The following is a 19,705-nucleotide window of genomic DNA, read 5'->3' on the forward strand; positions in this document are numbered from 1 at the left end:
TGAAGAATAAAAACCATATGATCATCTCAATAGATGCAGAAAAACCTTCTGACAAAATTCAACACCCATTTATGATAAAAACTCTCCAGAAAGTGGGCATAGAGGGAACCTACCTCAACATAATAAAGGCCATATACAACAAACTCACAGCCAACATCATTCTCAATGGTGAAAAACTGAGAACATTTCCTCTAAGATCAGAAACACAGCAAGGATGTCCACTCTTGCCACTATTATTCAACACAAGTTTTGGAAGTCCTAGCCACGGCAATCAGAGAAGAAAAAGAAATAAAAGGAATACAAATCAGAAAAAAAGAAGGAAAACTGTCACTGTTTGCAGACAACATGATACTATACATAGAGAATCCTAAAGATGCCACCAGAAAACTACTAGAGGTCATCAATGAATTTGGTAAGGTTGCAGGATAGAAAATTAATGCATAGAAATCTCTTGCATTCCTACACACTAACAACGAAAGATCAGAAAGAGAAATTAAGGAAACAATCCCATTCACCATTGCAACAAAAAGAATAAAATACCTAGGAATAAATCTACCTAAGGAGGTAAAAGACCTGTACTCCGAAAACTATAAGACACATGAAAGAAATCAAAGGTGACACAAACAGATGGAGAGATATACCATGTTCTTGGATTGGAAGAATAAATAGTGAAAACAACTATACTACTCAAAGCAATCTACAGATTCAATGCAATCCCTATCAAATTACCAGTGGCATTTTTTACAGAACTAGAATAAAAAATCTTAAAATTTGTATGGAGACACAAAAAACCCCAAATAGCCAATGCAGTCTTTTTTTTTTAAATTTTTTATTTATTTTATTTATTTATTTTTGTCTGCATTAGGTCTTCGTTGCTGTGCGTGGGCTTTCTCTAGTTGCAGTGAGTGGGGGCTACTCTTCGTTGCGGTGCACGGGCTTCTCATTGCAGTGCCTTCTCTTGTTGCGGAGCACAGGCTCTAGGTGCGTGGGCTTCAATAGTTGTGGCACGTGGGCTCAGTAGTTGTGGCTCGCAGGCTCTAGAGCTCAGGCTCAGTAGTTGTGGCGTACAGGCTTAGCTGCTCTGCGGCATGTCGGATCTTCCCGGACCAGGGCTTGAACCCATGTCCCCTGCATTGGCAGGCGGATTCTTAACCACTGCACCATCAGGGAAGTCCCACCAAAGCAGTCTTTGGGAAGAAAAAGACTGAGGGAAAAAAATGGAGCTGGAGGAATCAGACTCCCTGACTTCAGACTATACTACAAAGCTACAGTAATCACGACAATATGGTACTGGCACAAAAACAGAAATATAGATCAATGGAACAGGATAGAAAGCCTAGAGATAAACCCATGCACCTATTGTCAACTAATCTATGGCAAAGGAGGCAAGGATACTCAATAGAGACAAGACAGCCCCTTCAGTAAGTGGTGCTGGGAAAACTGGACAGCTACATGTGAAAGAATGAAATTAGAACACTCCCTAACACAATACACAAAAATAAACTCAAAATGGATTAGAGACCTAAATGTAAGACCGGACACTACAAAACTCTTAGAGGAAAACATAGGAAGAACACTCTTTGACATAAATCACAGTAAGATCTTTTTTGATCCACCTCCTAGAGTAATGGAAATAAAAACAAAAATAAACAACTGGGACCTGACGAAACTTGAAAGCTTTTGCAAAGCAAAGGAAACTACAAAGAAGACGAAAAGACAACCCTCAGAATGGGAGAAAATATCTGCAAACAAATCAACGGACAAAGGATTAATCTCCAAAATATATAAACAGTTCATGCAGTTCAATATTAAAAAAACAAACAACCCAATCCAAAAATGGGCATAAGACCTAAATAGACATTTCTCCAAAGAAGACATACAATGGCCAAGAAACACATGAAAAGCTGCTCAACATCACTAATTATTAGAGAAATGCAAATCAAAACTACAGTGAGGTATCACCTCACACCAGTTAGAATGGGCATCATCAGAAAATCTACAAACAACAAATGCTGGAGAGGGTGTGGAGAAAAGGGAGCCCTCTTGCACTGTTGGTGGGAATGTAAATTGATACAGCCACTATGGAGAACAGTATGGAGGGCCCTTAAAAAACTAAAAATAGAAGTACCATATGACCCAGAAATCCCACTACTGGGCATATAGCCAGAGAAAACCATAATTCAAAAAAACACATGCACCCCAATGTTCATTGCAGCACTATTTACAATAGCCAGGTCATGGAAGCAACCTAAATGCCCATCGACAGATAAACATGTGGTACATATATACAGTGGAATATTACTCAGCCATAAAAAGGAACAAAATTGGGTCATTTGTAGAGACGTGGATGGATCTAGAGACTGTCATACAGAGTGAGGTAAATCAGAAAGAGAAAAACAAATATCGTATATTAACGCATATATGTGGAACCTAGAAGAATGGCACAGATGAACCGGTTTGCAGGGCAGAAATAGAGACACAGATGTAGAGAACATATGGACACCAAAGGGGGAAAGTGGCGGGTGGGGGGGTGGTGGTGTGATGAATTGGGAGATTGGGATCGACATATATACACTAATATGTATAAAATAGATAACTAATAAAAACCTACTGTATAAACAAATAAATAAAATAAAATTCAAAAAAAAATTTAAAAATCCTCTGATAAACCATAATGGAAAAGAACATGAAAAAGAATATATATGTGTATAACTGAATCAATCTGCTCTACAGGAGAAATTAACACAACATTGTAAATCAACTATATTTCAATAAAATTAAAAAAAAAAAGACCAATGGCCAGAAGAATACCAAGGATCATATAATAAAGAGTCACTACTCACCGCTCAAAATGAACCCATGTAAATGGTTTGCCATATTTGATTCTGCCCCTCCTTTTCTTTCTTTCTTTATTCAAAGAAAGTTTCACATTTATAGTTAAAGTCCTTTTCCTTTCTATTCCATGCTGACAGCTATCATAAATTTGTTGTGAATCTGGTCCATATTTTCATAAACTTTATATTTTGTACAATATGTAAATGTATCCATAAACAATATATTTTTTAAAATTAATTAATTAATTAATATTCGGCTGTGTTGGGTCTTTGTTGCTGTACGCGGGCTTTCTCTAGTTGTGACGAGCGGGGATTATTCTTCATTGCAGTGTGCAGGCTTCTCACTGCGGTGGTTTCTGTTGTTGTGGACCACAGGCCCTAGGTGGGTGGGCTTCAGTAGTCGTGGCTCACGGGCTCTAAAGCACAGGCTCAGCAGTTGTGGCACACAGGCTTAGCTGCACCACGGTATGTGGGATCGTCCCGGACCAGGGCTCGAACCCATGTCCCCTGCATTGGCAGGCGGATTCTTAACCACTGCGCCACCAGGGAAGTCCCAACTATATGTGTGTGTATATATATATATATATATATATATATATATATATATATATATATATATTTAGCGTTTTATTTATTTATTAACATCTTTATTGGAGTATAATTGTTTTACAATGGTGTGTTAGTTTCTGCTTTATAACAAAGTGAATCAGCTATACATATACATATATCCCCATATCTCTTCCCTCTTACATGTCCCTCCCACCCTCCCTATCTCACCCCTCTGGGTGGTCACAAAGCACCGAGCTGATTTCCCTGTGCTATGTGGCTGCTTCCCACTAGCTATCTATTTTACATTTGGTAGTGTATATATATGTCCATGCCACTCTCTCACTTCGTCCCAGCTTACCCTTCCCCCTCCCCGTGTCCTCAAGTCCATTCTCTATTTCCCAACAGTATATTCTTAAATGACTTCCCTCACTCAAGTTTATAAATTCCTTTAGGAGTTTTTTGTTTTTGTTTTTTTTTTAACATGGCGAGAGGTATGGATCCAATATTTTATTTTTTCCATATGAAATGTCAATTGACCCAATGTCATTTCCTGAGAAATTTATCTTTCCAAGCTGCCTTAACTACTATGTATCAAACTCTCATTACCAGCTTGGGTCTATTTCTATCTTTGTGCCAATACCACACTTAACTATGGTTATGCTGTCTGGTATGATGAATCTCCCTCCTTGTTCTTTATTCAAAAATTATACTGGCTGTTTTTGGACTTTTATTCCTCCATATGAATTTTACATTCAATTTTATGACAATCCTGTTGGGGTTTTGATTGGAATTACATTTAATTTGGAGATTCATTTAGGAAATAATTTACTTCTTTATTGTATTTAGTCTTTCCATCCATGAACATGGAGTATTTATCATGTATTCAGGTCTCTGTTATGCCCTTCAACAAAATTTTGTCTATAAAAATTAGATTGTTCCTAGGTGCCTTAAGGCTGTGTTGGTATTAATCATGGTGTCTGCCTTCAGAGAGCTTTGAATGGGTTAGAGAGGCAGTTAAATGAGCAAGGGCTGTACTTGGAGGGATGCAAATAGGGTAGTATACAAATATTTGTAGTATACAAATATCTATGGTGGTACATATCCTGGGCTCTAACCCTTAGGAGGGTTGTACACTTAGAAGTCTAGTCTGAATCATCTCCATCTGCCTTTTCAAAACTTCAAGACACAGCCCAGAGTGTGAAATTACAAGAGAGAACCTAGGGCTTCTGCAATTCAAAAAATCTCCTCTTTGTAAACATCTTTTGGGTGAATAGAATCAGTGTTGATGCTGATAATATTTATGATTAGGCTAATTATTTTGCTGTTTCATTAATGAAATCAGGATATCACCAAAGAGAGAGAGAAGACTGAAAGCTTCTGCTTCGTGACTACAAAAAAAGAAAAACTCACTGTGTAACTTTAAGTTATTTGACATCTCATTGCAACATGTGAATAGTTCCTCTATCTTTATAAGACTTTTTTTTTTTTTTTTCGCGGTATGCGGGCCTCTCACTGTTGTGGCCTCTCCCGTTGCGGAGCACTGGCTCCGGACGCGCAGGCTCAGCGGCCATGGCTCACGGGCCCAGCTGCTCCGTGGAACGTGGGATCTTCCCAGACCCGGGCATGAACCCGTGTCCCCTGCATCGGCAGGCGGACTCTCAGCCACTGCGCCACCAGGGAAGCCCCCAAGACTTTTTTAAAGAAGGAAAAACACACACATATAAATTTTTTTGTCTGAACCATATGAGAGTAAAAGTATGTTGCATGGTACTTCCTTCCTAAATATGTCAGCATGTATTTCTAAGAACAAGGACATTCTCCTATATATCTACAATATAATAATCACAGGCAAGAAATTTAATATTGACTCAATACTATACCACACTATTATGTAATATATAGTCCAGATTCATTTCCCAATTGTCTTATAATATCTTTTCTGTGTCCTGCACAAGTCCACCCCTTTTGTTAATCCAGAATCTAATCAAGGATTAGGTGTTAAATTCACTTGTCGGAATTCCTTTAGACTCCTTTAATCTAGGGCAGTCCCCCAGGCTTTTGTTTTGTTTTGGTCTTTGGTCTTTGATGACACATTGTGTTTTGAGGATTTTTGGCTAGTTGCTTTGTGGAGTGTCCCTCAGTTTGGATTTGTCTGATTGCTTCCTCCTGATTGGATTCAGGTTAAATATTTTTGGCAAGGATAATCCATATTATGATTTGTGACGTTGTGTCCTCAGTGTATCACAATGGGAGGCACAGTATGTCATTCTGTCCTATTATTGGCAATGTAAAATTTGCTTACTTGATGGCATCCACTAGATTTCTCCACTGTTCATAATTAATAAATAATCTCTGGGATGATACTTTGAGGCAGTGTAAATTCCTGTTCCCAAATACTGTTTCACTCAATGGTTTTAGCATCCATTGGTGACTCGTGCTTGAATCAATTATTACTATGGTAGCTGTAAAATGGTCACCTAGGCCTTGACACTTGGTATTGCTTCTCTGGCTCTGTCCACTGGTTTCCTAACCATGAATTCAGGCTCGTCCCTTTGATGTTGCTGCTTTTGACCAGTTTGGTTAACTGTCTTCTTAACCCTTAGTACTAACTGGTCAGCACAGTCAGGTCTTTTTTAGATTTACCAGAGCACCAGTGAGCCAGGCCTACACAGAAAGCGAATACTACTTTGAGCTGTATCTATTAATAATAATGATTACTACCAATAATCTCTAGCTCCCTGAAGGCAGACATAACCTGCATCATGATTCTAGTCAATTAGAGAGCTAGTCCTCATGCTGGATAGATGCACTTTTTGCCCACATGTTTGTTTTTTTTTTAACATCTAGCTCTCAGATGGCAAACTGTACCACAAAGAGCAAAGGCAACATCTTAAGGAATGAAATATAATGCTTTCCATTGTCCTCAAAATGATACTATTAGACACAGACTGAGTAAGGACACTGACTTTTCCACTTCATGTACCAAAATGGATAATAATCCTTCAAAACTGCAAATGGGGGTGTTTTGTGCAAACTTCTTTTCAGCATGTTCTGATGACTTATTAGAGAAAACTGCAGATTTTGTAGGTGGCTGGTTATAATAATCTAAGGTTAAGTTGAAGACATCATGTCTAAAAATAAAGCAAATGCTTTTTCCTTTCTATAATCCTCAATTAGAAGCCATTTAAGGAAAGGATAATCAGCTTGAGAGCCTTGTAAATATGGATTCTACTGTTCTCAGGGGCTCCCCTGCTTCACAAATTAATTTTAGTACATTTTGAAATGTGTAAATAAATTATTTTACCCTACATCCATCCATACTGCCCTCTTGATTTTAACATCAATACAAATACTAATACTAATGAAATGAACTTCATGACGACTATTGCAATAACAAATCCTCAATAAATAGAGCTCTCCTTAGATGGTGAAATCCCCTCTTTGTCGGTTGGTAACTTCCAGTGGGAACTATTTGTGGTCAGGAGGAGAACTCTTTTGGCCATCTCTCCAAGGCAATGCAAATTGAGCCAAGTCAAAATATTGAAATGTTTCCTCAATTCATCCAAAGAAGACACCCATCCAGGGGAAGAAACTAGATTTCTCAGGTGGACCTATGTAGTTGACTAAATGAGATAATCTAGTTCCCTAAAATCAAGCACAACTCAGTGACTGAAAATGACTTGGTCTTAACCAAGGAGAAAAGAAAATAGTCAGAAGCTGGATTGAAAGCCATGGGAAAGACCTTCTCAGGGCCAGGGTGCTCTCCATCCTGGAGCAACCAGAACTTTCCTTTTTCTGTCACTCCTCTTCCTAAATAACCTCACTTATTTCTATCTCTGAATCATGACCTTACACCTCTCTCTGAACTCCAGATTCATATATCCAACTCCTTACCTACCATTTCCACTTGGAAGTCTCATTGGTATCTCAAACTGATTGTGTCCCTGCTGGGGCACTTGACTTCCTGATTCTCCTGCACTGTTACCTACCACCCACTCAGGGTCCAAAGACAAAGCTAGAAATCCTGAGGTCATTCTTACTTTGCCCCCATCTGATGCATCAACCCCCAAAGAAAGTCAGTCTGTTTCCAAAATATACCTATCTTTATCCACTGCTGTCTCTCCAGCCCAAGCCACCATCATCTTTGGTCTGGATTCTTGCACCTGCTGCCAACTGGAATCATTACTTCTATTCCTACCATCCTCCCACCACCCTCCACAGAGTGGCCAGAACAAACGTTGAAAAACATAAATCACACACTGTAATTGGGCATCCTAAACTGGATGCTGGAACAGAAAAAGGACATTAGTGGGAAACCTGGTGAAATCTGAATCAAGTCTGCAGTTCTGAAAAATGATTCATGGTTATATAAGATGTTAACATTTAGGGGAAGCTGGGTAAAGGGTATATGAGAACTCTCTGCACCATCTTTGCAACATTAATGTAAATTTAAGACAATTCCAAACTAAAAAATTTATTAAAAAAAAAACCAAACCCTAAATATCATGTCTCTCCTTTGTTTAAAATCCCCGCATAACTTTCCACTGCGCTAAAATCCAGCCTCTAGCTACGGCCTCATAGGTTTTACGCGATCTGGCTTCTGTTACTTCCTCCATCTCATTTCCTACCAGTCTGCTCTCATCCCTAGTGCTCTGGCTGCTGGTTTTCTGACAGTTCCTGGATTATGCCAGGCTGCATCAGGGGCTTGGGCCTTTGCCCTTCTTGTCCCTGTATTAGTGTGCTAGGGTTGCTATAACAAAATACCACAGATGGAGTGGCTTAAACAACGCAATTCCATTTTCTCAGAGTTCTGGAGGCTGGAAGTCCAAGATCAAGGTGTTGGCAGGTTTGGTTTCTTCTGAGACCTCTCTCCTTGGTCTAGTATGGCCAGCTTTCTGCTGTGTCCTCACATGGTCATCCTCATGTGGTCTTTCCTCTGTGCTTGCATGTCCCTGGTTTCGTGTATCCAAGTTTCCTCTTCTTTGAAGGATAACAGTCAGATTGGATTAGGGCCCACCCTAAGGGCCTCCTTTTAACTTAATCACCTCTTTAAAAGCCTTATCTTCAAACACAGTTATAGTCTCAGGTACTCCAACGTGAATTCTGGGGGGACACAAACTCAGCTTACAATAGTCCCCTTGCCTGGACAACCCTTCAGAGGGTCGGCTCCTTCCCAGCCTCAGGTCTCACATGATTTGTCACCTCTTCTGAGAGGCGTTTCCTGACCACATGGCTTCTAGCTGAGCTCCCCTCCATCCTATTTATCGCCTTCTTAGCACTTCCTACAACTGGAATCCTTTGTTTACTTGCTTATTATGTGCTTTCCCCCATTCCATGAGTAGTGGAGACCTTGTGTGTCTTATTGCTGTATCCTCATTGCCTCTTACAATGCCTGGCACATAGTAGGTACTCAAAATTTGTTGACAAGAAATGGTTAATTGACAATTCAGACAAAAGCAGAGTCTCATTAGAAAATCATCTGTAACGTAGTTAATCCCAAGGTAGGACCATAACTGAAGCAATACCTAATATTTGTATAGCACTTTACAGTTTATGAAGTGCTTCCAGGTAAATTAACCTGGACGAATCCTCCACACTGTGATGCAAGCATTATTTATTCTATTTTCTCGATGAAGAAGCCAAGACTCCATTGCTTAAGTCATAGAGCTGGGGTTTCAATACATATCTTTTTGTTTCACAAAGAACAACTTTGTGTTTTTTCATTATGACATAGCTGAACTAGAAACTAAATAAATTCCCCAAACTTGGGGATTTCCCTGGTGACGAAGTGGTTAAGGATCTGCCTGCCAATGCAGGGGACACGGGTTCGAGCCCTGGTCCGGGAGGATCCCACATGCCGCGGAGCAACTAAGCCCGTGCGCCACAACTCCTGAAGCCCGCGCACCTAGAGCCCATGCTCCGCAAAGAGAGAGGCCACCGCAATGAGAAGCCTGTGCACCGCAACGAAGAGTAGCCCCACTCGCCGCAACTAGAGAAAGCCTGCGCGCAGCAAAAAAGACCCAACACAGCCAAAAATAAATAAATAAAATAAATACATTTATATAAAAAAAAAATCCAAAAACTTTCTAGGCAATTTCCAAGGACAGTTCTGTGAAGGACAGAGCCTCATGCTTCCAGGAACTAAACTGGACATGCTTTCCATCTGGTCAGAGAAGTTTCACTGCTGAGGAATAATGGCTAATGAGAAGAAATATAGTGCCCCCCGGCCCCTTTATCGTGTGTGTGGGGTGGTGGTGGTTATAAATATGCTTTTTGTAAACTGTTCTGTTTGCAAGGGTATGAAGAAGTGAAGAAATTTGGAGAACCTGATTTCCTAAGTGTTCACTGTTGGTTTTAAATAGCACTTAATATTTCGTTTAAATCTGTAGTTCTCAGCCTTGATGGCTCTTAGGTTCCCCTGCGGGAGCTCTACAAATCCCAGTGACTGGACCCCAATCCCAGACAAATGAAATCAGAATCCTGGGGAGTGGGACGGTGGCATCAGCGAGTCTAAAGCTTCCCACGTCACTTTAATATGCAGCCATGATTGAGAATCATTGGTCTAGATCCTCAGATGGGGTGGGGATGGCATATCCTACGCCCTCCAAAAAGAACATATCAGGTTTGACTGGAGGGTAGACTCTAAAAGGCCACACACACTTCTATGTGGAATCTAGAAAAATGGTACAGATGAACTTATTGACAAAGCAGAAATGGAGTCACAGATGTAGAGAACAAACTTACGGTTACCAAGGGGGGAAGGAGGAGGTGGGACAAATTGGGAGATTGGGATTGACATACATACACTACTAAGTATAAGACAGATAACTAATGAGAACCTACTGTTTAGCACAGGGAACCCTACTCAATGATCTGTGGTGACCTAAATGGGAAGGAAATCCAAAAAAGAGCAGATATATGTATACGTATAACTGAATCACTTTGCTGTACAGCAAGAAACAAATACAACACTGTAAAGCAACTATACTCCAATAAAAATTTTAAAAAAAGAATAACCATAAGAGCTTGTTAAATATGCTCATTCCCGATTACTCTGCAGATTACTTATTAATTTCAAAGGAAAAATGTACCTTTGCAATGAAGAGTTCTAGAAGACACCACCTTAAATAAGTGATCAAATTTAGCATCACCAATAACAGGGCAATGGCAGATGAACCTCCTGATGTGACGCAATGGGAAGTAAACAACATTACTTCTGTAGTATTCTTGCCAAAGATGTTTATTATGAATCTAATTGCGAGGAAACAATCAGACAAATCCGGATTGTAAACAAGACAACTGACCTGGACTCTTCAAAAATGTCATTATCATTAAGAAAAAAAAGCCAAAGGTACTATTCTAGAATTTAGATTAAAAGAGACTAAAAAGAAGAGATAATCAAATGAAATCCATGATTCTTGATTGAATCCTGTATCAACACAAATAGCTAGGATGTTCTGGAGATAATTTGAGAAATTCTGATATGGACTCATATTGAATAATATTATTCTATCAATATTACATTTTTTGGATGTGATATGGTATTATTATTATGCAAGAGAACGAGAGAACGCTTTTGTTCATAGGAGATAACGTGCTGAAGTATTTAGGTGCAAAGTGTTATGATACCTGCAATTTAATTTCAAATGTTGTAGCTAAATGCATACATTTTCACTAAAAAAAAAAAAAAAAAAAAAGTCCACACACTTCCGATTGGAGAATTCTGTGTTCCTAGAGGGATAGTGTCAGAAGCACTGCCCTAGAACAGTCTGCACCCCAGACCAATTAAATCAGGATCCCAGGATGGGTGGAACCCAAGCAGGAGCCATTGTTAAAGCTTCTCAGATGAGTCCAACGTGCAGCCAAGGCTGAGAACCACTGCTTTTAAGTGGTACCTGCTTTGTTTGGAAGAGGAAGTGGACGCAAGGCTGCCCCCCATTAACCACAATGAACAACAGTAACCTGGCAGCAGCTGACACTCGAATGATAAGCACTGACTCTCCCAGATCTAGATTTATGGCCTTGGACAAACAACAGAGCCTTACTTTTTGGCATGGTGCCATCCTCCTCAGCACTAATTAAGGCCTAAAGAATTCTCATCAGTATGTGCATAAAACAAATGGGCCTCGATTTAAGACAACTTCCCCATTGTGTCCTGGTTAATGTCATCACAGTTTACAGGTTTTCTCAATCATAAATATACTAGTTTTATTTTAACAAGGAGGAGAAGATATTTAAATCTAGATATCCCAATTTTTACACTAGATATTGGGTCATGTAAAAAGATGACTTAGGTGGTAATTGATAATAGAGTAACAGCATGTACTCTATTCGATCAGTAATCAATATGATTATCACTAGCGTCTTTCAATTTAATTACTGCTTCTTATCATCATCCATTTCATTAAAGTTTTGGCAGGTAGGGAAGGAAATAGGGTGCAGATAGCAGTATGAAGGATGGTAGCTGAATGATAAGACTATATACCCAGAAAATGCAAAGAAATGGCCTGAGTTTATTAAATAATTTGGCAAAGCAGTGAGACGAGAGAAACACCCACCACTGCACTGCTTTCTTTAGCAATTCTGCCTCCCACCAGAAACTCCATACTCATCCCTGGACAGAAAAAGAGCATGCCAGCACACACCATCTGCTTAAGGCTCCAGTTTTGAACCCCTGGACAAAGCTATCTTTTAATGAAGTATTATTACATAAATATATATTTCTCAAGTTCTGATTTGGAAACATTAACAAGTGTGAATGAAAACCAATGGAGTCTTCCTTTTCTGCCTCCAGGGACCAAGCTTGAACCAGCTGGGTAACCAACAGCTGCTGCTGAATATGGAAATTAGAGGAAGACGAATTGGCAAAGAAGAAGTCTAATCAAGCTGGGGCTGGCCTGTCTGGTCCAATAGCTCAGAAGCAAGACCTGGGGATTTATGGATCAGAGCCAGGCAGAGGCTGGGCAGAAACATGCAGGGCCTCTTCAGTGAACTCGGACTTGGGCAAGTTGGGTGCCATGACAGAGAGATAAGGAGCTGGCTCCCCCGGGCAGGCTCAGAGCCAGCCAGTTGTGGAGGTGGAGGCAACACAGGGTACAATAGCTGGCATTTCTCCCAGAGGAAGCAAATTGTGTTGACATGGACTGCCCACAGGTGCCCTGGGGTTCAGTGCTTCTCCTGCAGGCCAGCCTAAGTCTCAGAGAGAACTGGCCTTTGGCGTGGGTAGAGGGTGCTGACTGTAAGCACGGATCCTGACTTTAGGGTGACTAACCTGGTATTTTAAATTCCTAAGAGAGTAGTGACAAAGCTAAATTCCTAGGAGAGTAGTGAAAAGACCCTAGCACTTGCCAAAAAAGGGGACACAAGACAGTAAATGATAACCATGTGATTTGTTTTTTTTAGATTAGACCTGAGCTGAGGATAAACCAGAAGATTACGCTGGTCCTGTAAGGATCAAGGCGAGGCCGCACATCCATTCCATACCTCTACAAACGGAGCGGGTTTTAACTATTCATGAAGACAGGACAGAGCGACAGAGGAAAAGAGAAAGCAAGGCGATTTGTCTAGAAAGATTAAAAGATGTTTTAAACCCCTTTGCCTCCCCCGCACCCCGTATTCTTTAAATTGTGACAGGAAAAGCAATTCAGGCATGTCTGATCTCTATCACCCTTTTCCTGATGGTCTACAGCTACATCAAAATGGTCAAGACCACTTCAAGATCCAGTGACTGTCAACTGTTCAAAGAAGTACATTTAAGTAGGGAATGCAGCGCAGCCATTAAATATTACTGGGAAGGATACTTCATGACGTGGTAAAAACAGGATGTTGTATGAGTCAATTTTAGGGAAATTGGCTGAAAAGTAAATTCATTAACACTTTGCAGGATGAACCAAAATGCTAACAGCAGTTATCTCTGAAGTATGGGATTACTACTGGTTTTGCTTTCTTTGTGTGTGTTTTCCAAGTTTTAAGAACCATGTTAATTTTCCAATCAGAAAAGAAGGGTTCAAGGTACACTGTGCAACACTATTTTAGACAATGAGCTTTGACGCAGTTGGCCAGCAAAGTACCTCTGATTTCAGGCTGTTGACAAGGACACGGGACTAAACGGCTCTGTTAGGTCACCCACCACCAGGGGATGCTAACCATTGAGGATCCTGAACTTACTGGGGGAAGAGCACCCTTGCAGGTTGCATTCTTCTCTGGCAAGTTTCAGGAACTCTGGAGAAGGCATTCAGCTGGGATGGATCTATCAAGGGGTCAAATTTGGAGATGTGGTGCATGCCGTTCTGATCTGAGTCTCTCTGACCAGGGGTTAGCAAACTCTTTTTTCTGTAAAGGGCCATGTAGTAAATATTCTAGGCTTTGTAGACCACACGAGCTCTGTTGTAAGTACTCATTCTGCTAGTGTAGCATGAAAGCAGCTTAGATATCCACAGATGAGTGAATGTAGCTGTGTTCCAAAATAACTTTATTTACAAATAAAGTAGTTTGTCAACCCCTGATAATCTTCAGGTTTCCTAACTTAGTTCAAGAAGCTGAAGTGACCGGGCACAAGCCACGGCAGTCCCTGTGAATAGATGGGTCATTATGGAATGTCACTCCTCAAGCGTTTTCCATTCCAAGGGTTGACTAGTGGGGACTCTTCACACCAAAGGAAGGGACGCCCATTAACGCGCTAATGTTTTCAGTCATTTAATATGTTGGTTCCCCCCCAAACTAAACCATGAGTCCCTGGAGTTTGAGAAATAGGTCTGAATTTTTAACACCATCCATGCAGCTCACACAGTGACATCTAAATAGAGAGTGCTGGATGTGCTCTTGTTGAATACTGAGTGAATGAACCAGTGTCCTCCCTTACCATGCTGGTATGAAATGTAGTTCTTGGGTGACTCCTCTTGGGAACCACTCAAGCTCTGTCCAGGCAGCCTCCACCTTGAATGGGACACCCTGAGTTCTGCACAAACACACCCATATTTTCTAAAAGTAATTGTTCTTGCCAAGGGCAGGAAATCTCTAGAAGATGTCAACATGAAGAAACAGAGTCAGCCTGGCCAAAGCTGTCCCTTCTAGAGAGTTTCTTAGTTTATCTCAGTGACTGTTTTCACAAAAAAAGGTTTTCAAATTGACAACGTTTATGACCTTAGATAGTTCTTCTGGGCACTTAGGTATCTCCTTGGCCTCCTGCATCTTGTTTTGCATCTCCTTGGCTCAATGACGGCACCAAAGGGGTCACCTTGTCAGAACTCTCTTACTCATTTTGCCACAGCCTCAATTTTCATCTTTCTCCACAAATGCAAAACATGAAAATGAAGTAGAAATCAATAAGTGAAGCCCTGCAGCTTCTAGATACAGGTTCTTCCCTCAATGCGTCCTGATGGAACCCACAACCCAATGTCAGGGTGAGGTTCTTATAGGTCAAACCATCCACTCCCAAGGGGATGGGGATTTAGAAATGTATCACCCCGACAGAAAGAGGTGGGGCAAAAGCCAGGTCAGAAGTGAATTTTAAGCAATACTAATAAAGTTCCTGGCTAAAATTTAGCGAGAGTCAGAATGCCTCACGAGGTAAACATTTGCTGGAGGGTTACGCTGATTTTTTAAGGTGGGATTCGTGTGTGTGTGTGTGTGAATATGTGAACATATGCACAGCCCAGAAAATATGTGTATCCATGTATGTGTGCACACATACACCTGATTGCATTCATTCTTCTAAGCAAATGTCATTGAGAAGATTTGTGTTCAATCCAATGATCTAGAGTTCCAAGGTCCCCATCAACCTTCTTGATCCCCAGAGACAATCACTCCAGATGATAGAGATTTCTGCACAGAGGCCATGGAAAGTACAGAATGATGAGAAGAAAAGCCAGAGCTTCTCTGAGGTCCCAGGCACAGATCGTGCTGCTGGCCCTGGCCACACAGGAGCTGTGAGGGGCTCTCAGAGTCCGTGAGGGGAGAGCGCGGTATGGATTGGGGCGGGGCATGGGGTGGGGTGGCAAGGGGGCTACTCACGCTGTTGTTGCTTCCTTTGTTGTCCTCATACTTGGTTTCTATATGAATGGAGAATTTTGGCAGAAAGGAACACTACGGAAAAAAAGAAAAGTTTCATCAACACACCGTCCTTTCTCTCTTCACATCTTCAGTTTAGCCTCCGGCTGCTCTCCTGACCGTTTGGTTGCGAGCACTGTCCACGATCAGAAATGTTAAGATACTAGTTCCATGTCCGTATGCAAGGAAAGCCACCTTTTTGGCAACGTGAACACGATTTCATCCAGGAGTCAGGCCGGAGAGAATAACTAAGCAATCGGGCAAGTCGCCGAAGAGGACATTTCCCAAAAGAATATGCTTTATGAGTCCAACCACAGGCTTTAGAAGAGCAACCCCCGGGAACAGAGACAATTCCAGTTCCAGGGTGCTTCACTTCAGGGAGTAGCTGCCACTGCTGGATGCCTGGGAACCAGCCTTAACCATGATGTACATATTCATGTAAAGCTAGAGGCGGTAGCGTAGAGCTTTAAGATTATAAGTTACTTAGGCCTACCCAGGTGACCCAGGATAATCTTTCCAAGGTAAAGTCAGTTAATTAGCAACCTTCATTCCATGTGCAATCTTAATTCAGGTTCCAGCAATTTGAACATATACATCTTTAGGGAGCCATTATCCTGCCTAACACAGGGTGGAATGTGTGTGTGTTTGTGTTCTGTCTTTTTACTCTTGAATAAAATATCTAGAATTTGGTGTAAAAAAAAAAAGATTATAAATTACTGAAGTCAGACAGACTTGTTTTAGTTTTGGATTTATCACTTGATAGCCATGTGACTTTGGACAAGTCATTGAACTTGTCCGAACCCCAGCAATATTGAAACAGGTAAAATAACGATTACTTAACAGTGACATTGTGAGGGTTAAATAAAATCATGTGCATAAAACGTAACAGTGCTGGGCATCAAGCCAACTTTGCACAGAGGGCAGCAAATCAGTATGAGGCTGCAGCTGAACTTGACATGAAATGTGGCCTCTCTTTCTGTCGGCACAGGGGAGAAAAACCCCAAATGCACACCATCCTGGAGTCCCCGTCTCCTTGAGCCCATTCTATGTATTCAGTAGACTATAAGGGTTAGCGTAGCTTGAGAAGAGGATTTTTTTGGTTTGTTTGTTTTTTGTGGTACGCGGGCCTCTCACTGTTGTGTCCTCTCCCGTTGCGGAGCACAGGCTCCGGACGCGCAGGCTCAGCGGCCATGGCTCACGGGCCCAGCCGCTCCGCGGCATGTGGGATCTTCCCGGACCGGGGCACGAACCCGTGTCCCCTGCATCGGCAGGCGGACTCTCAACCACTGCGCCACCAGGGAAGCCCGAGAAGAGGATATTGATGGATGTCGATGTAGCCTTCCTCCTGCTGGCACTGAGCAGGGCATTCACCTTCTCTACCACCAGAGATGGGATTCAAGACTACCGGCTAAAATGACCTAGCAACTCCACTGGGAGCTGCTGGTGTTGGAGGAGTGAGGCTTGGGCCAACACGCTCACAGTCCAAGAGGTTGGCTCCTTTATTTATTTATCCAACGTACACAGAGCACATATTCTACACCTGGCACTGGTCTAAGAGCTTCCAAGTTCTAATTCCTTTATTCCTTGTCACCACCCTATGAAGTAGGAACTATTATCATCAGCCGTGTGTTAAAGATGAGGAAACGGAGGCACAGAGAGGGTAGGTAAATGGCCCATGATCACATAGGTAGTGAACAGTAGAGTTGGGATTGAAAGTCTTGTGGCCTGGTCCCCGAGTCCATGCTCTTGATGACTACCCCACTGGTTCTCAGCATGGGATCTCTGAGCCAGTAGCAGCAGGATCCTGGAACTTCTCAGAAAGGCAAATTCTTGGGGCCAATGCCAGACCCAGTGAATCAGAAACTCTGGGGATGGAGCCCAGGCATCTGTGTTTAACAAGCCCTCCAGGGATGCTGATGCAGGCTTAAGTTGGAAAACCACCTCACTATACCATGCATGGGAAGGAAAGAGAGAGAATGCATTATCTAAAACCCCGAGGTCCACAACATGCACCCTTGCCCCATACGGTCACCCCACCGTGACTGTGATCCCCTTTCAGCCCAGCTGAGACCCCCCCCCCAATGGCATCTGTGCAAGAAGGCAGAGGCCTTCGATGTGCCATTGATAATTCTGCTGACATCACATGCCTGTGTGCATTCGGTGTTCATCTGTCTTAATCTGAGTGAAACAAGCAAGCTGAACGTGACTAAGGAAACATGGAAACAATCAATCCCAGTAATTGCTTTTATGGAGAATGAAGCCCTGCGATCATTCATTAACACTTTCTTTGCTGTCTCCTCTCAAACCTCTCACTGCACAACTGCTGCCCTCACACCCAGACCCAGGGAGTTCTCCAAGGAGGGGCCTCCCATAGTGAATGGAGATGGAGCGGCTCAGAGCCCCACGGCAGAGCTCTCAATCAACACGTGAACTTGAGGACACACACCTGCAGAGACCCTTTTAAAAATAACAAGCTTCAGGTGAACTGATTTGTCCTTTTTAACCCATAATTCATGAGGCTAAATCCAACGTGTGCACAGTACAAGGTGGCGAGAGAACAGAGCTGTTCAGGGTGGGGAGGTGGGTCTGGGTGCGTCAGAGTGGAACCCCGCAAGGAGTTTTTATCGGTTGAATCTCTAAACCACTTAACTAAGGTCAAACAAATGAATTTTAGCATTTGGGTATTAAACCCAAATACAAAATGCAAAACTCTTATGCAAGGTAACAGATGTTGTTATTTTTGAGTCAAGGACTTAGGTTATTTTCATGTCAGAATGGTAACCCTGCCAGAGGCTAGAAGTGCACCTGGTTTCCGCAAGGCAGTGGGCAGACCTGGGTCAGCCAGGCCAGCTCCAGGCTGGTCAGTGCTGTGGGATCTTCCCGGACCGGGGCACGAACCCGTGTTCCCTGCATCGGCAGGCGGACTCTCAACCACTGCGCCACCAGGGAAGCCCTCCTTTATTTTTTTTTAAATTTATTTATTTAATTTATTTTATTTTTGGCTGTGTTGGGTCTTCGTTGCTGTACGCGGACTTTCTCTAGTTGTGGCGAACGGGTGCTACTCTGTTGCGGTGCACGAGCTTCTCAGTGTGGTGGCTTCTCTTGTTGCGAAGCACAGGCTCTACGCACGCGGGCTCAGTAGTTGTGACTTGCGGGCTCTAGAGCTCAGGCTCAGTAGTTGTGGCGCACGGGCTTAGTTGCTCTGTGGCACGTGGGATCTTCCCGGACCAGGGCTCGAACCCGTGTCCCCTGCACTGGCAGGCGGATTCTTAACCACTGTGCCACCAGTGAAGTCCTGCTTATTCCTTTATGATGCTTCTTATTCTTCATGAATCAGAGAAAGATGCTGCCTTCTTTATCCCAATGGAAAAATAATATAATGATCAGAACTGAGACATAGGAGTCATCAGACCTGAGATGTATCAACTGGGGCAAATTATTTTCCCATCCCCAGCCTGTTTCCTCATTTACAGAATGGGGACTCTCCTTCTCTACTCTGTAGGCGTGCTGAGAAGATCAATGAGATCATTCAGGTAAACCCAGCACAATGCCTGGCACAGAATAGGTGCAGGGTTAAAAATATATGTAAGTCTCTTCTCCAGAAACTTGTTTCATTGATTATTTGCATCTTCTCCCTGCTTCCTTTCTACCATCTAAAAATATAATGAAAAGTATCACATTCTTTCTTTCTTCCTTTCTTCCTTCCTTCTCTCCTCCTTCCCTCCCTCCCTCTCTCTCTCTCTCTCTTTCTTTGGCTGTGCCGGGTCTTAGATGCAGCGTGTGGGATCTTTTTAGTTGCGGCACACGTGACCTAGTTCCCTGACCAGGGATCAAACCCGGGCCCCCTGCATTGGGAGCGTGGAGTCTTAACCATTGGACCACCAGGGAAGTCCCCAAAGTGTCATATTCTTAAAAAAACAAACAAGCATCAAGTTCCCTCAGTTATGTTTCTTCCTCAAGCTACAACCAATCCCATTCCTCCTCGTCTTCACAATCAAACTCTATTAAAAGAACAGTCGATGCTTGCTGGCTCTACTTTTTCATCTCCTACCATTTTTTCTCAACCAGTGCAATATGGTATGGAAATGACTGATGATCAAAGAATTTCCAAAGCAGCAATTGATTCTGCATCCACACCCTGTAGGGCTCTCTACACTGTTCTATGTGATGAAGCAATTCCTCCTATGATAGCAGCTCCTTCCCAGCCTTCTCTTCCCTCCTCCATTCTTTCAATGAAGGCGGTCCCTTAGGTTCTGCCCTCCACCCTATTTTCT

At 42.3% G+C, this 19,705-nt stretch overlaps 1 protein-coding gene across 2 annotated transcripts in view; it reads right to left on the bottom strand.

Annotated features, from left to right (window-relative positions):
- Positions 1 to 19,705, bottom strand: part of PITPNC1 (phosphatidylinositol transfer protein cytoplasmic 1) — a 254,541-nt gene that overhangs the window by 75,056 nt on the left and 159,780 nt on the right. For both annotated transcript variants that reach the window (XM_060133718.1, XM_060133719.1), the window contains one exon: positions 15,396 to 15,467. In XM_060133718.1, coding sequence (XP_059989701.1) covers positions 15,396 to 15,467 — 72 coding nt within the window. The remainder of the gene's footprint in view (positions 1 to 15,395; positions 15,468 to 19,705) is intronic.

This window comes from Lagenorhynchus albirostris, chromosome 20, assembly GCF_949774975.1.
Source record: "Lagenorhynchus albirostris chromosome 20, mLagAlb1.1, whole genome shotgun sequence".
Lineage (NCBI taxonomy): Eukaryota > Metazoa > Chordata > Mammalia > Artiodactyla > Delphinidae > Lagenorhynchus > Lagenorhynchus albirostris.